Here is a 22508-nt window from a genome sequence, read left to right on the forward strand (position 1 = left end):
TGCAAAGGTAAAGCATAATGGGCTACTATGCATTGTATAGTAGCCCATTATGTGACACTTACCTGCAGGAGAAGCCTGTGATCTCTACAGGACTGCACAAGCTGGTAGGCTGACAAATAAATCTCTCATTGACTTGAATTTTTGACTTTAAGTCCAAATGTTGACCATTAAGTTCTCTACATCAGTATGTTTTGTAGCTATGAGAGTATAATGGTTTTAATCAGTGTACAGCCTTTGTTTTTACTTTGATTTCATTGCAGTAACAATAAAGTTTGGTTTTGGCTTTATATGGGTGTATTTTAATTGGGTGCCTTGAAAGCCCCATACACCGCAACACGTTTTTTCTTTATAATCTCAGAGATGTTGGCAGCATGTGCAAGCTCAACATGGGAAATTCCTTTAAATTGGGGAATTCCCTGGTAGTCACCAGAATTAGTGTGCTCATTGGAATATTTCCCCTCCATTCATGTTCAGATTACCACCCAAAATTTGGGATTTTCTTTCACTTTCAGTGAGAATGGTAAACAGGACAAACAAAAAGGGGGAATCTCCCCATCAGGGACATAGACAGCCATAAAAACTGATAAGTGTTCTAATCCCTCCCCACTCTATCCAAAAAACTAAAAGTACTGCATTTAGTTATACTTTTCTAATGATTACTATAATGTACTTATCATCCAACTGTCCATGACATCACAATACGGTTTTCCTCCAAGCTACACCCTTAAACAGCATGGTAAGAATTATTACTAGTCATAAAAATCTAACAGGAAGGATTCTGCAGCAGAAACATTTATAATAGCAAAACATAACTAGGAAAAAAAAATGACACACAAAGTACTAAAATTGTAATTGTCGTGATCTTTATGTTCTCACACCTCCAAAAGCAATCAGCCTTAGAAAATACCTGTAAGCAAAGACGCTGTAATTTTTGCCGGGGACATTGATGCTGTCAGTGATATTCTTTGATATCATTCGTGCTTTTCTTAAGGCATCAATAAAGTCTGCGGAGTTATGCAGGATGGTGTGGTAAGTCATAAAGTAAGTGGCCCCCACATCTGTATTACCGGAGATTAGGTCCACGGCAGTGCTGTATGCAGCATGTCCACTGAAAGGATTACAAAGAAAGAGTCACTTTTATTCCAGCTCACAACCATTACCAGGCAACCATCAATACATTCAAAGTCAATTTCCTTTTCTCAATTAGGCTTCATCTTTTGTACAAAAAAAAAAAAAAAAAGTTTGAAATTTTTTAAAAGTATGGAGTAGAAACATAAGATTACAAAGGTTACAGAAGTAAGAAAAACCAAGAGAAATGGAAAACCATATGTTAATGAGACATTAAGCTAAGTAACCAATTTCTACATCAAGATTTGTTAATGCTTTGATTCTACAGCCAAAACAATCAATGCCAAAACAAGGGCAAGTATAAAATATTCTGTCAATATGGCCCACTCACACCTTTTTACGTTTTAGCAAGTATTTTTATGTTACCTGCAAAAAAAATGCAAGAAACTGATCAAAATGTGTTAATGGCATTTTTTTTTTTTTTTTTAACTACACTGTAAATGGGGACTGGGCTAATAAAAGTTGAAAACAAAATACCCATAAGAGAGGAAATTTACTAAAAAAAAAAAAAAAATTAGGAAAGAAATGTGTAGATAATATATAAAACCAAGTTACACTAAATAATGAACTTCATTCATCACCAATAACAAAGTTAGCGTTGAGCCATTAAAGCCTCAAACAAATCTTTTTGAACGCATGCAGCGTTCATGTACTATGTTAAAAAAGTAGAAATACCTATATTAACCAGTTTCCGCCTGGCCTATAGCAAAATGACGGCGGGCCTGTCCTCGATCTGGGTGGATGTCATATGATGTTTTTGCTGCGATGCAATCTGTCACCAGCCATGTTCATTGGACATAGCCAATGATTGATAAGTGTACTGGCTCGCTGCCGGTACCATGTGATCATTGTGACCAATTGCAGCAGATCACATGTCAATTGTAAACAATGGATTGCTTCCTTTCATATCATCCATTGTGTACAATTGTGTTAGCTGCAAACGGTCACAGTGATCACTTGGTACAGACAGGGCCAATCACAGTCCATCTGTACCAAGTGAATAGGTCTGGCCAATCACAGCTAATCACAACAAAAACACACTGAATGAATTGATTTCAAATCAGTAAAATGCTTGCTTATAGCAATGAAATTCACTCAATAATACAAAAGTACAGCGCTACAATATTTTAAACAAAGTGCCATGGGCTCAAACAAAAAAGATAATTTTTTTTTTTACATGTGATCGTCACATAACAATCCTAGCGTACAATAAAAAGTCTACAGAGTGCAACACGTATGAGAAGTGTGTAAAGATCATCCAATAAAGGTATGTCCCGAGTGGTAACGGAAAGACGTGACAAAAGTGCTTCTCCACATAGGACTCCAGTGCGGTTTCCTTCCTTATGTGGAGAAGCACTTTTGTCACGTCTTTCCGTTACCACTCGGGGACATACTTTTATTGGATGATCTTTACACACTTTTGATATGTGTTGCACTTTATGGACTTTTCATTGTATGCTTGGATTGTTATGTGATGATCACATGTACTGTATAATATATGACTGCTGGTTGGAAGCTAAACAGTGGGGACCTTGAGTGGAGAGTGAACAATTCTTGCTTTTTGACTGCTGGTGATTGTTGGATTGCATTTTTAGGTTCTTTTTTGGGGCTTTTCCTTGTAGCTTTTTAACACCTTTTTCTGACACTTTTTAAACGGCTTTTTTTTTTCTTTGCTTCCTTCAGCCTACTAATTAAGGGGAGTGGTTAATTGGTCACAGGTGCTTGAGGCCTATATAACCTTGTGTAGAACTCATTGTGAGCCTGCTCACTTTTGAGTCTACTGTAACTCTGTCCAAGTGGAACTGGTCTAAGTGGGGAGTTAAAAAACTAGAGTTGTAAACAGGAGGTTATAACAGGGGTCATAGTACTTGTGTAGTGTGAGTACCCGAGTGTTGTCTGAGTAGCGTGTGTGGATCATTAGTACTTGTGTAGTATGTATTGTGTATTGCGAGTGCACGTAGGTCTGCGAGTGGTCTGCAAATGCATGTAGGTCTGCGAGTGGACGTAGGTCTGCCAGTGCCTGTGTATTGTCTTGTTGAGTATTAGTGTCAGGAAGGTAGTTGTTAGGTAATTTGGACAGGGTATAATCCCCAATCCTCATTAAATTTAATAGGTACGATGCCCGGCGGGTGTGGAGAGGCGACTAGTACATCTTGCAGCATGTATGCATTCCTTGATCATCCGATCGAGGGTGAATACTGCTGTGCAAAATGTAAGCGCATTGGTTTCCCTGGAAGCCCAGGTTCTGAATCTGGGGAAGCAACTGTTAGCACTGAGAAGTCCCTCCATACTAAAGGAGAGACAGGAACTTACATGGCAGGTGCCAGCACAGAGGCAGGTGGAGACAAAGAGGTGCAGGCACTAGCAAAGAGTAGATGGGTGACAGTCAGGAAGGGTAGAGGGGGAAAAGTGCCAGGGAGGCCGATCCAGGGCTGGAGCATCCCAATAAGTACGCTCCTTTGAGTGACATTGGTGAAACCAGTCAGGGACCAGCACTGCTGGAGCTGAGGGACTCTCCTAGCTGCCAGGGGAAGAACTGCTCCAGTGAGAGTGGGGGGGAAGCGAAGGGAAAGGAAAGACAGATTCTGGTGGTAGGGGACTCAATTCTTAGAAGGACAGAGAGGCCAATCTGTAACAAAGACCTGAAGCGCCGAACAGTATGTTGACTACTGGGCGCTCGGGTTCGCCACATCACGTGGTAGACAGATTACTGGGAGGGGCTGGGGAAGCATGTTGGCACCAATGACAAAGTCGAAGGCAGATGGAGTGTCCTAAAGAACGATTTTAGGGACTTAGGAGCTAAATTGAGGAAAAGGACCTCCAAGGTAGTATTCTCAGGGATACTACCGGTACATCGAGCCACACCAGAAAGGCAGAGAGAGATTAGGGAAGTAAACAAATGGCTGAAGAGCTGGTGTAGTAAGGAGGGGTTTGGGTTCCTGGAGGACTGGGCCGACTTCTCAGTCGATAACCTGTACTATAGAAGGGACGGACTGCGCCTAAATGAGGAGGGTGCAGATCAGCTGGGAAGGAAGATGGCCAAAAAGTTAGAGGGGTTTTTAAACTAGGCAATGGGGGGGGAGGGTCCAGAGGTAGAGATAGTCAGCGTGGAACATATTTCAGAGGGTAGTATTGGGGGCATTAGTGGTAGGTTGACCAAAGTACATAAACCCAAGGTAAGTATAGTAGCAAGTCCTAGTTGCAATCTCGGAACACCCAAAAAGAGGATAATATGCGACCGATCTAAACTACATGGCATGTTCACCAATGCCAGGAGCCTGGCGGACAAGATGGGTGAACTAGAGATACTGTTGTACGAGGAGGATTTGGATTTTGTGGGAATTTCAGAGACCTGGTTCAACAGCTCTCATGATTGGCTGGCAAACATTCAAGGGTATACCCTTTATTGCAAGGATAGAGAGTAAAAAAGGGGGAGGGGTATGCCTATATATCAAGAATAATGTACAAGTGAATGTGAGATGACATCACTAAGGGAGCTATGGAGGAGGTGGAATCCTTAGGGGAAGAGCTCCAAAGGGATGAAGCTAAGGGGAAAATAATACTGGGAGTATGCTATAGACCCCTTAACCTGAGGGAGGAAGGGGAGACAGATCTCCTATCACAATTTGGATTAGCAGCACGGATGGGAAGTGTTATCATAATGGGGGAATTTAACTATCGAGACAGACTGGGCGGAGGGAACCGCGCATTCATCTAAGGCTCGCCAGTTCCTAAATGTCTTGCAGGACAATTTTATGGGTCAGATGGTAGACGTACCAACTAGAAATAAAGCGTTACTGGATCTACAAATAACCAATACAGACCTGATCACGGATGTGGAAATACGGGGCAGTTTAGGTAACAGCGATCACAGGTCAATTGGCTTCAGTTTAAATCACACAAATAGGAAACATAAGGGGAATACAAAGACACTGAATTTCAAAAGAGCCAACTTCCCTAAACTACGAGCCTTGCTAGAAGGCATAAATTGAGATAAAATCTTAGGAACAAAGAACACGGAGGATAGATGGGTTTGCTTTAAGAGCATATTAAATAAGGGCATTAGCCAATGCATCCCATTGGGTAATAAATTTAAAAGAGCGAACAAAAGTCCTGGATGACTTAACTCCAATGTAAAAATGCATATAAAAGAAAAGGAGAAGGCCTTCAAAAAATACAAGGCTGAGGGATCAGCATTCAGACTTTATAAAGAATGCAACAAGAACTGTAAGGGTGCAATAAGGACGGCTAAGATAGAACATGAAAGACACAAAGCGGAGGAGAGCAAAAAAAAATCCCAAGAAATTCTTTAAGTATGTAAACAGTAAAAAAGGGAGGACAGACCATATTGGCCCCATAAAGAATGAGGAAGGACATCTGGTTACAAAGGATGGGGAGGTGGCAAAGGTATTGAATTTATTCTTCTCCTCAGTCTTCACAAGGGAATCGGGGGGGGGGGGGCTTCAGTAACCAAAACTGCAGTGTTTATCCTCATGACACATCACAGGAAGCACCTCCATGGTTAACAGAGGACAGAATTAAAATTAGACTTGGGAAACTTAACATCAATAAATCACCGGGACCATATGGCTTGCACCCAAGGGTACTTGGGGAACTCAGTCAAGTAATTGCCAGACCAGACTATTGTTCCTAATTTCTACTGACAGTCTGACTGGAATGGTACCAGCTGATTGGAGAAAAGCCAATAAAACACCAATATTTAAAAAGGGCCCAAAATACATCCCTGGGAATAACCAGTTAGCCTAACATAGTATGTCAACTCTTGGAGGAGATGATAAGGGATTATATACAAGATTTTAGTAATGAGAACGGTATCATTAGCAGTAATCAGCATGGATTCATGAATAATCGTTCTTACCAAACCAATCTATTAACCATCTATGAGGCGAGTTGCCATCTTGATAAAGGAAGGCCCATAGACGTGGTGTATCTGGATTTTGCAAAAGCATTTGACACAGTTCCCCATAAACACTTACTACAAAATAAGGTCCGTTGGCATGGACCATAGGGTGAGTACATGGATTGAAAACTGGCTACAAGGGTGAGTTCAGAGGGTGGTAATAAATGGTGAGTACTCGGAATGGTCAGGGGTGGGTAGGGGTGGATAGTGGGGTCCCCCAGGGTTCTGTTCTGGGATCAATCCTATTTAATTTGTTGATAAATGGACCTCGAGGATGGGGTAAACAGTTAAATTTCTGTATTTGCGGACGATACTAAGCTAAGCAGGGCAATAACTTCTTTCTCCGCAGGATGTGGAAACCTTGCAAAAAGATCTGAACAAATTAATGGGGTGGGCAACAACATCGCAAATGAGGTTCAATATAGAAAAATGTAAAATAATGCATCTGGGTGGCAAAAATATGAATGCAATCTATACACTGGGGGGAGAACCCAGGATGGAAAAGGACCTGGGGGTCCTAGTAGATGATGGGCTCAGCAATGGCATGCAATGCCAAGCTGCTGCTAACAAAGCAAACAGAATATTGGCATGCATTAAAAAGGGGATCAACTCCAGAGATAAAATGATAATTCTCTCACTCTACAAGGCTCTACAAGGCTCTGGTCCTGCTGCACCTGGAGTATGCTGTCCAGTTCTGGGCACCAGTCCTCAGGAAGGATGTACTGGAAATGGAGCGAGTACAGAGAAGGGTACAAAGAAATGTAAAAAAAATAAAGTACTGATCACTTTACCAGCATAGTACAGGGTTACTATGGTAACATTATATTGCTCTGGTCACAATGTGTTAAAAGAAAAATTTATAAAAAAAAAAAAAAAAAAAAGAAAAAATGCTATACATTTTTTTTTAAAAATGGGAAAAAAAAATAACATTTTTGGTTTCTTTTTGTACGGTCACCAGTCAGTATCCCTGATCCCCACCAAATGACAATGATGTACTGCACTGGTGACACCATGTTAAAAAGAAAAAAAAAAAATGAAAAAAAATGTAAAACTTTAAATGTCTTGATTTTCCCCAAAAAAATTGTGACAAAAAAATGACAACTTCAAAAAAATTGCCGTGCCCTTTACTAAATACTTTGGACTGTCTACTTTCCAAACAGGGTTCATTTGTGGGTATTTGTATTGTCCTGACATTTTTGGGCTTCAAGAAATGAGAAAGGCCATCAGTACATCAGGATTGATTGATTTTCATAAAATATTATAATAATTATATACACACACATATACACACACACCATAGTTTGTGGACTAACTTTTCTGCAGACTAAATATATACTGATTTGCGTTATTTTCACCAAAGGAATGTGGCAGAATACATTTTGGCCTAAATCTATGAAGAACAAATATTTATTTGCAAAATGTTATAACCGAAACGAAGAAAGACGCTTTTTGTTTATGTAACAAAAAATAAAAAACCCAGTGGTGATTAAATACCACCAAAAGAAAGCTCTGTCTCAAAAAAAAAAATATGATAAAAACGTAATTTGGGTACAGTGTTGCATGACTGCGCAATTGTTATTCAAAGTGTGACAGCGCTGAAAATGGGCCTGGGCAAGAAGGGGGTAAAAGTGCCCAGTAGGCAAGTGGTTAAAAAAAGGACACTGTCATCCTTTATGAAAACATCAAGCAGTCAAAGCCGAAACCCAGACGCACTAAGTTCCTAAATAAAGAATCCATCCTACTTTCAACCATAAGCTGCACTTTCTATACCTGCTTTTACAAATAACGGGTAACCCAAGCACACAATCTCAGACTCTCGAAATGACTACATGTGTTTCCCTAGGTTAGCATAAATACCTCTAGAAACTGAACATGCACAACCATTTTTGGGAACTTACCCTTTACCGCACTTTGGGTTAGGATTGTCTGAGAGGAACATAGGCAGAAATTTCATGAAATCCTCTCCCACTGGTTTCCGTTTGCCTTCTGCTGTAAAATTACGACAACGATGGCAGGATGGATCCACAACTGCAGAGAATACATTTAGTTAGGTTCAGTACTTTACTATGTCACACATTCACTTGGGGGGGGGGTTGGTTTGGGAGAAGTGAAGGCCCAGAGGGGGAGGTGAAGGAGAGGAGGAAGGGAAAACGAAGGAGATTCTGCACAACCCCTACAAAGAGATTAATAAGGTCACACAATATCCAAAAAGCCTACTGAGACGACCATGGGAGCCAAACATTTTCATACATCCTGGGGCAATTTTGATTAATATAAGTCAGTATACATCATCTGAGTGTCATGTACACCTAATAAGGCCAGCTCCAGGGACACTGGAAGGCAACCAAAGTATTTAAGCTCAAAACACATCCAACCAAAAAGGGGGAACTTAGGACAGTCCCAGAACATATGGAGGCAAGAGCCCCAATGATTGAAACAGCGTGGACAGGAGGGAGTGCAGTCTGGATAAATTCTATATAATCGCACGGGGTATAATACACTATATTCTGTCACTAATATAATATAGTGACAGTGTACAGTATTATCACCGATCACTGTATTAGCCTCAATGGTTAAAGTCAGTGTCATTTAGTCAGTTCCCACCCAGTTAATTAGTGTCAGATTGTCCGTCACACTATCACTTTCCCACTATAAGTCGCTGATCACAGCCATTTATTTAAAAGATAAAATAAAAATTCCAGTATATATACCATAGTTTGAAGATGCTACAAGTTTCATGCAAACCCACTTATTGAGATTTTTATTTTATTTTTTACTAGACATGTAGCAGAACACATTTTAGCCTACAATCATGAAGACATTTTTTTTTTTTTTATTATTTGGATATGTCTTATAGCATAAATTAAAGAAAATGTATCAAATACCACCAAAAGAAAGCTATTTGTGTGACAAAAGCATTGCATGACTGCGCAAATATCAGTTGAAGTAGTGCAGTGCTAAATAGAAAAAAATGGCCTGGTCACAAAGGGGATAAAACCTTCAGAAGCTGAAGTGGTTAATATCTGCTAGGCTGATCCTTATCAAAATTACCTGAAGCATTGCAGAACGTGCCAGTTTCATTATACACACGGCAACACGAAGACTGAGGCTTCACCCAGTCAAAGTAATCATCAAGCCAGGAGGAAGGGGGATAGCCTATTCTTGTGCTGGAACAGGATGAAAGTCATCAGAACGTGGCACAGTTATACAGACACATCTGACATATGCTCTATGAGTGGTTACTCACTAGTTGTCAATTTGTGCAGCATTGTAAATCTGTTGAACCAGCGAGTTGTTATTGCACCCCGCTCCACCGCACACCATCGCCTGCCCTTCCAATGTTCTATAATCATGACCTTCTTGTACCACAAAATACACTGGAGCACCGGAATGCAGGTATTTATTCAGAGACTCAAAGTATGTCAGTACATAGGAGTCCTACAGAAAGAAGAGAAGTCATGTGCTCAGCACACTGCAGATCTTCCATTCTATGCAGTAATCAGAATCTACATCTAGAATGTAAACTTACATCCGGCATCGACAGGGTCTGATCCAAGCCGATCTCTACTTTATTGACCACAGCAATACTGAAGGAAAGCATCCCCACAAAGACCGCCATCTGCAACACACAATACAACTTAGATTTTATACCAATCAGCTGAATCATTACACCTTTACTCCGGTTGCCAAGAATAAACTTTGCACTGGGCTACACAGTATAATAGATAATACACATAATTTCCCATTTAATAAATATGTAGCTGCTCCATCATGCCTCTGCCTATGGGAGTCATGCTTATAACTGTCAGCAACTTGCAATGCCCCATGGGACTTGTAGTCCTACAACAGCTGGAGGGCCACAGATTGAGCACCTATGGGTTTAACCCTTAGGTTAACAACCAAAGTTTGTTTTTGCGCATTGTTTTTTTCACATTCATGGAGTTCAACTTTAACTCTTCCAATGGTAACAATTGTTACAGTGACTACTGTTTATAAGAGGATTTCACTTCCCAATCTGTTTATGGCACAGGAAGTGAAGACATTTTCCCCACTGGGGACAGATGATTAAAAAAAGAAAAAAACCCTAACGGGGGTTGTAACTCTTACTTTGATTTATCCATAATCCAAGAAATGTTTAAATATCTGGGGTTGTAACATCAAATTAAAGGGGAATTCTATCCAAAAGCAGCTACACTCAGGAACTTTTATATTGGTTTTAGCAGCCTTCAATCCACCCATTCCTGCCCTTAGCAATGGGACCATTCCAAAGCTCTAAACTAAACCCACAGTTTGGATATTCTGCTAGTGTGCGAGATAAAAACCCATATGTAATATATATTTCACGCACCACTATAGGCCGGATCCAGTCTTGCATTAGCAGAGGGGCATAGAGCTTCTTGAAGAACAGGAAAAGACAGCTCTTTGGTTTGTCTGTAGAACGATCCTTCTTACACCCTGGGACACAACAGAGAATGTCCAGCCTGCTTCTCTGCAGGAATACAAAGATAAATCAGATTCTGTATTAATTTTCCTAAATGTTAAGAGTACAAAAGGTGATTAATATATGTTTAAGCTACATAATAGTACAAAATATCAAATATAGGTGCTTAGGGCAAAACAAAATCTGGCTTATAGATAACCTTCTGAAAATAACGGTTCAATGATTTACGCAGATTTATCACACTTCCATTAAGGTCACTGCTTTGGCACACACATCGCCTCACTAAGGCTGCATTCACACCCGAGCGTAGCTTTTCAGGCAGAAAATCGCAATATTTTACCGCGATTTTTGCAGCGGGTTTTTACCGCAATTTTGTGCAGGGCAAAAGGTCACCAATGTAAAAAGCAGAAAAACGCCCAAATCTGCCGAAAAAAAAAAAGGTTCCAGAACTTGTTTGAGCTTCAGGTGTTTTGTAGCTTCTGGCTTTTGGAGTGGAGATGTGAACCATCTCCACAGAGAATAATTGATTTTTTTTCCCCTCCAGCGTTTTGTAGCTTGAGGCTTCAAGCTACAAAACGCTCAGGTGTGAATGGGGCCTCACTGTTTAAACTGATTTTCCTTGTATAAATCTTGTCAGGCATGATTTGCCATGGGATCAACAGCGTCTTGAGGCGATATACTCCCCCCAGCAGCGGACATGCATCTCTCCATTAGGAGATTGTGCCGTCTGGTGCCCTCTTCGGGCTTCCACTGGTAAGCTATGCCTGACTATAACACTCCAAAATTATCTTATTTACTGTATCTATGTAAAATTGTACTTTGTCCTTTCTACTGTTATCATTATCTGCGATTACATAAATATGAGACTGTATTTTTCTATAGAAGTTTATGGTCGATTCCTCCTGAAGAAGCGACTTGTGTCACGAAACATGTAGAGGATTACATCTGGAACCTACATCTTTACTCCTCATATACCAGTGGGGTTTATCTGTTCTCTTTTGAACCACCTGTAACTGTATGCAATAACAATTTTATGTACAGGGGGTCCCCGGGTTACAAACAAGTTAGGGACTGTAGGTTGGTTCTTAAGTTGAATCTGTTTGTAAGTCGGAACAGGTACATTTTTTAAGTGCAGCTCCAGCCAAAAAAATTATTTTTAAGCTTTTTAGATAGTTAATGTTTTTTATCTATGTTCTTTTTTCAATAAATTTATACTTTTTAAATCCCTGGGTACCGAGATAGTCCACAACAATTCGTTGTTGTCGTCGTGGGGCAATATTTTGGAGTAGCCCAAGACACACCCTTTTCCACTATCCAAATTTCAGGGATGATGGTACCCGCCCCCATCTCTTTTTTTTACTACCTAAATTGAGGCAACATCCTAGATCACACTTCCATTAAGTAGATAACCTACTCTATGGGAAGTATTTATAAAAGATCTTAGCAGAGCTATTTGTCCTGTGAAAATGCATGTAGGTTCACATTCTGTGCAAATGATGGTAAATTGAAATGTTACAAGGCTATTTTGTCTCTAGGACGGATGTTCTTTATTCATAAGAATAGAGTGAAAAAGGAAAAGACCACATTATGGCTACTACAGGGGAACTGATGACATTAGGAAATAAGTATTTCTTAAAACTGAAACTCTAGTTCCCATATTTTAATATTTACCTCCTGACGTTTCATATCCAAACCTAGTAGGCTCACAAAGAAGGTGATCTGAAGCAGGAAATCCAGGAAGACCGCCATTCCAGCAAAGAGTGAAAAGGTTCGTACAGCCGGCATACTGGACATTGCTCCTGTGATGATACAAACACATCCCGTGGTTCAGTTTGGTCAGCATAGTGGGAAAGAGGGATATATTTTTTTATGGTACACTGCAATAAGATAAAAGTGACCATTGCATTAAAAATTTAAAAGAAACCTACCTGCAAAACAGAGGATTTATACCTGTTCTTCTGATTTTTGCCAGAAGAAGCTTCCACCTCTGGGTAGTGACAGGTACTCTGGGTCTGGAGCAGAGTAAGTTAAGATCACCTTGCACGGCTTCAGTGCCTCTGCTGTGAAATTTGAGGATGAACTGCTCCACAGTGCTTTCAGCTAAAGAGGTCAGCGAGTCCTCATTTAGTGCAGCTGAGAACAAATGAGTACGGTTGCCCTGCTTTACACTAGTGTCTTTTATCATGCGATTTGACAGTTCAAAAATCACACGACAAGTCGCACTCCACTTTTTTACATGAAAAAGTCTACAACACAAGTGATTACAGGAGGCTGATACCAATAAAAATGTTATGTATTTACACGTGATACATTTAAATGCATTTACTGAGCACATAATGGCATGATTGTTTTTTAGTCTGGACCCAAATATGACCAAGGCACACTTTTCCCTGACCCGTGTTACATTGCTTGCCCAATTATCAAGGACAAAGCTCTGTCACATGAAAGAAAAGGGAGTAAGTCACATGGCTCCTTCATTGGTGGAAGCATTTTCTTCACGCTCCTGGTCTAAACAGAACCACATGGAAAAGGAATAAAACAAAGATTTCCCTGAACAGTGCTGCAATCCAAATACTTTGTTACTGTGCTTTTCCATACTGAATTTTTACAAATGGATTCATGGTAATAAAAATAATTTTGGCAATGACTTAAAAAGAAAAAAAAAAATGTAGACAATACTTTATCTTAAAGAATAAAAGGTAAAAACTAACCCAAGAAAAAGGCCACAGTTTCAGAGAGTGAGGACAGGAATATGCTTGGGGCAACATCACCCAGGACTCTGCCGATCTGCTCATCCAGCTTCTCACCCTGTAAGCGTTCATCTCTCTGTAAAAGTAAAAGCTTTACTAAATACCAATATTATGATACTATTTGATACTATAACATTTGTTATAGTATCAAATGCTTACACCTAATGCTAGCAATACGCATTAAAAGTTTGTCTCATTCAGTCTCAACAAGAGAAAACAGCACGAATGGACAAATCTGCAGTGCCGGGCACCCGTGGCTGCCAGAATACCCAAACAGTTGCTGCACATCCTTCTACAAAAGTGGATTGAAAAATTAATTTGTATCGAACCAGGTGGTGCCGGCAGGGCTACATGCAAAATAAATTTCGGATAATTCAGCAGGAAATAGAGGCTCTCTCACTCCTCATTGGCTCAGATACAGCAGCAGGAGCCAGTGGCTCCCGCTGCTTTCAATCACAACCAGTGAAGAGGGAGTGGGGGGCAGGGGTGAGCCATGCTCTGTGTGTCTTATGAACACAGAGTTCGGGAGAGAGCATGCAGGAGTGCCCCCATAAGCAAGCGGCTTGCTATAGGGGCACTCACCGGGTGGGACGGAGACAGGAGCGCCGGCAGGGGACCCGAGAAGGGGAGGACTGCCCACAGTAGCCAAGTATAGCACGTTTGTTATTTTTTTTTATTAAAAAAAGTTTACTAATTAGTGTGCTTTCAATCATTATTTAAATGATTATTTCAGTAAATACAGCTGTGCTCAAACGTATGCACACCCTTGGAGAATTGGTGATATACAGTATGTACCATTTTTAAAGAAAATATGAGTGAGTAAAACACATTTCTTTTTATTTCTTACAGGATTAATATTTAACTGTAGGTCATAACAGGATAACATAATCATAAAACAAAACATGACAAATAATCAAATGAAATGACCCCTGTTCAAAAGTCTACTCTCAGTACTTAATACGGTGTATTGCCCCCTTTAGCATCAATGAGAGCGTGCAGTCTTTTGTAATAGTTTATGAGACCTCAAATTCTTGCAGGTGGTATAGCTGCCCATTCATCTTGGCAAAATGCTTCCAGGTCATGCAAAACCACTCATTTAAGATCTTCCCATAGCGGCTCGATATTAGGGTCAGGAGACAGTGATGGCCACTCCAGAACCTTCACCTTTTTCTTCTGTAACCAATGGAGAGTTAACTTGGTCTTGTGCTTAGGGTCATTGTCGTGCTGGAAAGACCAAGAGCGTCCAATGCACAGCTTTCGTGTAGAAGAATGCAATTTGTCAGCCAGTATTTTCTGATAACATGCTGCATTCATCTTGCCATCAATTTTTACAAGATTCCCCGTGCCTTTAGAGCTCCCCCACCCCCAAACATCAGTGAGCCACCACAATGCTTCAAAGTGGGGATGGTATAATTGTCACTATAGGCCTTATTGAACCCTCTCCAAACAGTGCTTATGGTTGTAACCATAAAACTATTTTGGCCTCTTCACTCCAGATTACAGTGTGCCAGAAACTGTATGGCATGTCATAGTGTTGTTGGGCATATTGTAACCGGACTTTTTTGTGAAATTAGCGCAGGAAAGGCTTCTTTCTGGCAACTCAACTATGCAGCTCATTTTTGTTCAAGTATTGTCGTATTGTGCTCCTTGAAATAACCCATCTTTCAGAGCAGCCTGTATTTCTTCTAAGGTTACCTGTGGGGTTTTCTTTGTATCCTGAACAATTCTTCTGGCAGTTGCTGCAATCTATCTTGGTCTACACAACCTTAGCTTGGTATCAAGAGATCCCTGAATTCTCCACTTCTTAATAAGTGATTGAACAGTACTGACTGGCATATTCAAGGTTTTGGATATCTTTTATAGCCTTTTCCATCTTTATAAAGTTCCATTACCTTGTTACGCAGATCTTTTGACAGTTCTCCCCATGGCTCAGTATCTAGCCTGCTCAGTGCATTCACGCTAACAAACTCATTGACTATTTATACACAGACACTAAACGCAATTTAAAAAGCTGCAGATATGGAAAATTAATCTTTATTTGCCATTTTAAATTATGTTACCTTGTGTGTCTGGACCAAGGCCAAACATTTCAGGGTATGTAAACTTTTGATCAGGACCATTTGGGTTCTATTTTTATTATTATTTATAAAAAGGAGTCAACAACTATGTAATAAATGGCTTCATATAATCACTATTCTTAAATAAAAGACAGTTTTTTAACACGTTCAGTCATATTGACAATATGAATACCAAAACCTCGAGATTTCTGCCAGGGTATGCAAACTTTTGAGCACAACTGTAATCACAGAAATGTGATACAATACCCAGGACAACTAAACAAACTGTAATTTATTTTTTAAAGCTCATTTGCATCCAAAAATAATTTTTGGTATCTGAATTTTGAATGCTGTGTCCCTGCTGGGGAGACTTGATCTCATGTTCTCTCCTTGGTGACCACATAGGCACTGAGGGAAAAACCTCCCCAAGTGCTACAGAAAGAGCAATAAAAACCCAGCAAATGGTTCAATCATTTTGCAATACTGTTGAAAAAATTATATATTATATTTATAGCAGGGTGACCCAGTGCCACAGGGCAAAATGGTGGTTTATGCCAGATTTGAGGAAGTGAGCACACTAATGGAACAGGTGTGTGCTGGGTTTATGTTCGAGCCAGAGTTAGAGCTCAGAGCCCCACCCTTCCAAGGAAGTCAGTGTGTGGGGAGAGCCGTGAAAGGTGTTGGCTTACACCATACTGTCCAGGTTAGGAAGGACCAAGGCCCGAGCCTGAGAGAGAGTCCAGGAGAGATAGAGCAGCTAGGGAGTGGAGCCAAAAGGACGCAGAGCTGAGGTACAGCATCTGTGCACAAACACTGGGACAAGTCTGGTGGTCAGGAGGACCACTGCTGTATTAATCAGAGCAGCTGCCACAAGAGAGCTAGGAGACTTAATGTTATGTTTGTTGTATTGATGGCGAGAACCCCCTGAATCAGAAGACATACCCGTGTGAACCTTTGATGTTCTTTAAATAAAAGTGGGCAGCAAAGCCCTGAAAACTATATCTGTTGTGGAGTAAACTCACTATTTTGGCACTACCATTGAGCTAAGAAACTCGACGTGTCAAAATTATATAAGTCCGCTCTCTACTGACGTCACAGAAGTCAGTCCAGGCACCACATAATCACAACAATAAAGTCTGGATCCACAAGGTGCCTGGATTGACACCCAGCTCAGCCTCTCGGCAAACAGCTGAGAGTCTGAGCCGGCCACCCCCTCCAGAGCCCAGCGCCCCAATGAGCAAAAAGAGGGCAGAGCAGAGAGCTGTGACTGGCAGTCTACAGCTCTCTGCTCGGGGAGCTCTGAAAACCGAGCGTTTGGCAGTGGTCGATCGCTCGGTTCTCAGCGTAGAGGCGCCGGGGGACAGATGCAGCAACGGACCACCAAGGTAAGTATGATTCCTAAAATAAAAAAATAAAGAAACCACTTCTCTTTTAATGAAAATAACTACTGTTACGGTAACCAATACTTGCTCTACTTAAGGAATTAAGCCTATATATTATATGTACAAAGAATACAAGTATCTTATATTAGACTGATGCAGCCCTGCAACAGACTGCATACATGGCCAACATCTTAATTTTTATACATGGAAAGACAAACAGCACTTTACCTGCAAGGTTTGCACAATGATATATATGTTGTCCACTCCAACTGCTAGAACCAGGAATGGGATGACCTCAATAACTATAAGAGTGAGTGGAATGCGAGCGTAGCTGAAGATTCCCAGGGAGCAAACGACTGAGCTTAGCACAATAAGGATACCAGAAACACCGAGTGAAATCTTTGAGTCCACCTGGAAAAAAATGGGAAGATAAATAAATAATTTTTACATTTAAAAATGCAAAATAAATACCAAAAATAAAATAATCACAAATGGCAGGTTAGATATGCAGTTAAGGTTTTGGATTGCAGTAACAAGGATGATAATCTATGTAAAGCGAATATCCAGCATATCACAAACCAGCTGTGATTTGTCTGCAGAAGTCCCACTTGACAGTTGAGACTTCCAAATTCTTGAATGGGTAATATTTACAAAACGCCATTTATTCTTATTACTCTTCCTATTCCAGAGGTGATCGCATCTTAAAAACTGTGGTGCTCTGTTCTCCCACAGGCAGTTACAGGGCAGATATCTTTTATGTAATGGAGTTGATTTACTAAAACTGAAATGTGCAAAACCAGACTTCAGCTTTTTATTCCCAATTGAGTTTTTTTCCCAACGCTTCTTTGAGATGCAATGTGCATGAGCCCTAAGACCATTTCACACTGTGGCGGTTTGCAGGTGCTTTACCGCTAGAAATAGCCTCTTCATTAGCACCTGAAAACCGCCTCCCATTCATTCCAGTGTGTCTTTTCACACTGGGGCGGTGCACTTGCGGGATGTTCCGAAAAGTCCTGCAAGCAGCATCTTTGGGGTGGGTTGGGAGCGCTGGATTTAGCTCTCCCAAAATGCCCTGCCCATTGGAAAGAATGGGCAGCTCTTTCAAAGCGCCGCAACACAGGAGTTTTTAACCCCTTTTTTTGGGTTAAAAGCGCCCTGCTAGAGGCCAACTATTATTATAATAATAATTTTTCCTATAATTCTACTTTAAGCTCTGAAATCAATAGACTTTTTTTTTTTTTAGCAAAGCAGACAAGGATAGCCAAAACATAAGAGGAACCTAAAGCCCCGCTTCCTGACCATAACAAATAAAGAACACATACACAAAACATTAACTTTATCTAAAGTCAAATCAAGAAAAATAAGTGGTACTCACCAAAATACGGTTACACTGGCTAATTTGACCTAGGGCCAGTGAGATGTAGACAAACATCAGAACATAGCTGATAACGACTGTTTTCACGTCACTCTTACTTTCCCTGTTAAGCTCATCTTCAATACTCCTCTCAGCAGAGAATGAGATGGATAAATTGGAGTTTTTGTAATTTTTCACAAATCTAATAAATCTAGGGAAGAAGAACAAGGCCAGATATTGTAAGCAACTATATACCTGTACAAGTCTTCTCTTGCACAAGCCATACGTAAACATCGGAATGCTCATTGATGGCTTTGGGCTGAGGAATCACACTTGGTTGTCGCTCTATCATTATACTAGTGGTACAATTCAGCCACATACATGACGCTTATCTGGAGCAGAGGCCACTCTAATCTATAACACTGGGAATCATAAAACACATACTTACTCTTTCTCCCAAGCCAGGGCCTTGTTTATCTTCTCAGTGTCATTGTGAAAGTTATTTACGGGAAAGGTAATCACAAGTGCTGTAGCATTGTTATAATTCTCTCCTGAAATAAAAGCATTTTGGCATGAAATTCGAATCTACGCAAGACTGAAGACAAACACAATCACATGAAATGCACTTTTGCACAGCACTCTTTCTCTAATATTTATTAGAGTCGATTTTATAATTGCAGAAAAACAGAAGCAAAACTGAAATTGAAGCAATTTGAAGTCAATTTGAAATAGGATTTTGTTTAAATTTTATTTAAATTGACATTAACCATTTCAATACTGCGCTGTCCCACTTTGAATGACAATTGCGCAGTCATGCAACGCTGTACCCAAACAAAGTATTTACCATTTTTGGAGAGACAGTTAGTGCTTTCTTTTGGTGGCATTTATTTACCACTGGGTTTTTATTTTTTGCTAAACTAATGAAAAAAGACCCAACATTTTAAGAAAAAAAATTAAGTTTTCTTTGTTATAAAAGGTTGTAAATAAGTAAGTTTTCACTGATGGGCAGCATCGATGGGCACTGATAGGCACCACTGATGGGCACTGAAAGGCATCACAGGTGGGACTGCACTGATGATCACTGCAGATTCTCCCCCCCCCGTCAGGAGAGCTGCTTATCGGCTGTCCTCTATTCACGCACTGTCAGCGTTAATAGAGGAATTAACGATAGCCGGCACTTCCTGGTTGCAGTTTGATTAGCTGTGATTGGACACAGCTGATCACATAGTAAAGAGCCTACGTCATATGACCTCTGATCAGGATAACTGATCCAGTGCATGTTTAAGAGATATTAATTTTACCTACATGTCGAGTTTACGAACACTTTAACCAGATCCCGCCCAGCCTATAGCCAAATGACGGCCGGGCGGGATCTGGATAAAGTGGTAGTAAATTCAACATGTAGGTAAAATGAATATCTCCTAAACATGCACTGTTTAGGAGATATTCTAGCAAGCAGCAGCCGGTGCCATCACTGGCGCATGCGCCCTGAATGAACGGCATACCCCGCGCGCAGCTCGGCAATTCAACCGGGAGGGAGACCGAGCGAAGATGGAAGCTTCTGCAGTGGTGACAGCACACTGCTGGAGGGCTTCATTTCAAGATAAGTCTTTCATAATGTGCCAGTATGCAATGCCTACTAGCACATTATGACTTTACCTTGCAGGAAGAGGTTTTCCCCCTAGGTATACTAGCAGCAGTTGATTTAATCACTTACTGAGTATGCACCTTCTTTATCTTTCAATCTTTATGTATTTGTTTAAGGTGGTGACATAACTGCTGACCCAGGTTTCCCATTTCAGGGCGACTCCTTTTTCTTGCAGTATCCTATGGAGCCGTTGCATGCAGGGACTAGAGTTGTTGACTCTACACCAGGGGTCTCCTAAATCCTAAAAGGACAGCAAACTGGCCCTTTGCTTGGAACGTTTGGAGGGCTGGACTGTGGACAGTGGGAGTAAAAAATGCCCCAGCATCAGTGCCCATCATTGGTTTTCATGGGAGGAATAGTGCCCTATCGATGGTGTTAGTAGGGGGAATGTTCCCCATTAGTGGTGTTAGTTGGCAGAATAGTGCCCCATCATTGGTGTCAGTTGGTAGAATAGTGCCCCAAGGGCCAGATAAGGACAAGCAAAAGGCCAAATCCAGCTCTACACTGTGTGCATCAATAGAAACACAAAGCCATGTAGCCTAGGATGGAAAGGTACTCCCCTGCTGCTTCTCCCTCCTCCTCCTCTAAGCTACACAGACTGGACTCCAAGCTACACTGTTCATGGTTAACTCATTCCTGTAAAAACAGGAAGTTCAAGGCAGCAGCTCAGGTAGAGCGAGGGCCAGCAGCATTGAAATTTGTATACTGCAAATGCTAAGGTAGGAATTTAACGTTTACTGGGGAATGTTTAATTTTATTGTGCTTAATGTGTTAAGCTAACACTGAGGGTTTAATACTACTTTAATAACATCTGTAAAAACTCAAAATATCTGGATACAATTTCATTAGTTGTTAGACCCAGAGCAAACAGAAGAAAAACAGCAAAACATGGTAAAAGTTGTGGAACAAGAAATGGAAAAAAAAAACGACTAAGGAGTTGTCCATGTGAGCAGCGGAGGCCATGGGAAGAAATACAGTAGAATTAGAAGACCTGCCAGAAATCCCTTATATCAGTGGTTCTCAACTCCTTTCCTCAGGACCCCCTAACAGGCCAGATTTTAAGTATTACCTGGGGGCAGGGCTTTTTTTCAGCAGAAAGGCAGGGGAAAGCAGTTCCGGCACCTCCAGCACACAATGTATGTAATGCCAAGGGGTGCTGGGGTGTGCTGGAGGGTCTACTGATGCTGGCTGCTCAGGGATCTATTATTGCTGGATGGGGATATATTTATTTGTGGCGGCCTATTGTTTCTGGGGAGGTCTATTGTTGCTGGGGGGGGGGCTCTATTGTTGCTGGGGGGGTCAATTATTGCTGGAAGGGATCTACTGTTGAGGGAGGGGTCTATTGTTCCTGGCTGCTGGGAGATCTGTTCTTGCTGACGGGGGTATTGCTGCTGGGGAGATATTTTGTTGCAGGGGTCCCATGTAGCTGGGGGTCTATTGATGCTTGGGGGAGGGGTATATTGCTGTTGGCTGCAGGGGGATCTATTTTACAGCTTTTCTTGTTATCATTACCAAATTCCATACAAATTACTTAGCATGACATAATGATACATGGTTCTGCATTCTCTAAACGGGGGGGGGGGCGCTGGGAGATGGGTAGGGGGTGGAACCAAGGGATGGTGCTCGGAGGTGGGCAGGGACAAGAAGTGACTCAAGGGGAGAGTTCCAGCACCTATTCTCTAAGAAAAAAAGCCCTGCCTTGGGGAGATGCAGACTAGAATACTGCAATTCCATCACCTGTGATGTACTTCCGTTATCTTGTAGACCTGGCCTGTTAGTGGGTCAAGAGGACAAGAGTTGAGAACCACTGTCTTATATAATAACTCCGTTACCACACAAAATATTTTCAGGCAGAGAATACCTATAAAAGATGACAGGATATACTATCCTTTCCTGATACCCACACCTCCAAACTCTTCTCTAATGCTGAGTGGAGGGGCGGATTGCATGAGCGGCACAGACCGGGGGGCTGTGAGACCCCCTCCGCTCACTACAGGAAATAGAACTCCCAGCTCGCTTTCAGAGGACTACAAGGGGGCATGTCAGACCACTGGCTGAGCTTACAGGAGGACTAGAAGCCAGCGGTCTTACAAACAGGATGTCACCAGGCAATAACTGTTTATCAGCAAGTTCAGCAGCCTATTACAGAGGAACTACAGAGCTCAGAAGAAGATGGATGGCAAAGTTGGTAGGAGATCAGCAACAAGAACATGGAAAAAAAAATGTTGGCCGGAGTTCTGCTTTAAGGTTTCCAAGGCTGGCAACCGCTTTGTAATCTTAAATCAACTTCCAAGTAGCATCCTTGTGGCTGATGTGGCCCAACACGTATAGTAACTCTCTAGTGTTGCTTAAAAAAAAGTAATCAATTAACATTGCAAGGAAGGTATCCAACCATATTTTACATTTCTCCTTATTTAGGTGTTCTAATAAGCAGCGCCTTTTCTATGGACTGGTAGCAGTTTCTGTATGACATCAGTGCATACTTGTAAAAAACAGTATAGCAAACCACGTCTGTATCCCTGCTTGATGACTCACCTGCTTAGCAGGGCAGATGTAGGCGACATCACTAATCAGGGAGTTATATGAGACAGATGTCAACGCAGTGAAAATCATCTTTCATTTAATCTGCTACACAGCTGACAGGTTACAACCACTACAAAGATAGCATACAACACTACAGAAAGATTTATTATCAATGTATTATAAAGTTGTTCCTCCTGGCAAAGCCATGTGGAAGGGTGGCAATAGGCATGGAGGCAGAGCCAGGCGGCGTGGGAGCAAGTGAGAAATTGCTGGATTATATCGTTTTACTGATATGCATATCTTT

At 41.2% G+C, this 22508-nt stretch overlaps 1 protein-coding gene across 1 annotated transcript in view; it reads right to left on the minus strand.

The window, feature by feature from the left end:
• The window catches only part of NPC1 (NPC intracellular cholesterol transporter 1), a 125645-nt gene that overhangs the window by 10454 nt on the left and 92683 nt on the right, over positions 1 to 22508 (minus strand). Inside the window, exons 11-21 of the mRNA XM_073631477.1 lie at positions 18482 to 18584; positions 18055 to 18244; positions 16908 to 17090; positions 13202 to 13316; positions 12162 to 12289; positions 10398 to 10538; positions 9579 to 9668; positions 9297 to 9487; positions 9101 to 9216; positions 7948 to 8077; positions 908 to 1108 (exon numbers count right to left, since the gene is read on the minus strand). Of these exons, the coding sequence (XP_073487578.1) occupies positions 908 to 1108; positions 7948 to 8077; positions 9101 to 9216; positions 9297 to 9487; positions 9579 to 9668; positions 10398 to 10538; positions 12162 to 12289; positions 13202 to 13316; positions 16908 to 17090; positions 18055 to 18244; positions 18482 to 18584 (1588 nt within the window). The remainder of the gene's footprint in view (positions 1 to 907; positions 1109 to 7947; positions 8078 to 9100; positions 9217 to 9296; positions 9488 to 9578; positions 9669 to 10397; positions 10539 to 12161; positions 12290 to 13201; positions 13317 to 16907; positions 17091 to 18054; positions 18245 to 18481; positions 18585 to 22508) is intronic.

This window comes from Aquarana catesbeiana, linkage group LG05, assembly GCF_042186555.1.
Source record: "Aquarana catesbeiana isolate 2022-GZ linkage group LG05, ASM4218655v1, whole genome shotgun sequence".
In the NCBI taxonomy this organism is placed as follows: domain Eukaryota; kingdom Metazoa; phylum Chordata; class Amphibia; order Anura; family Ranidae; genus Aquarana; species Aquarana catesbeiana.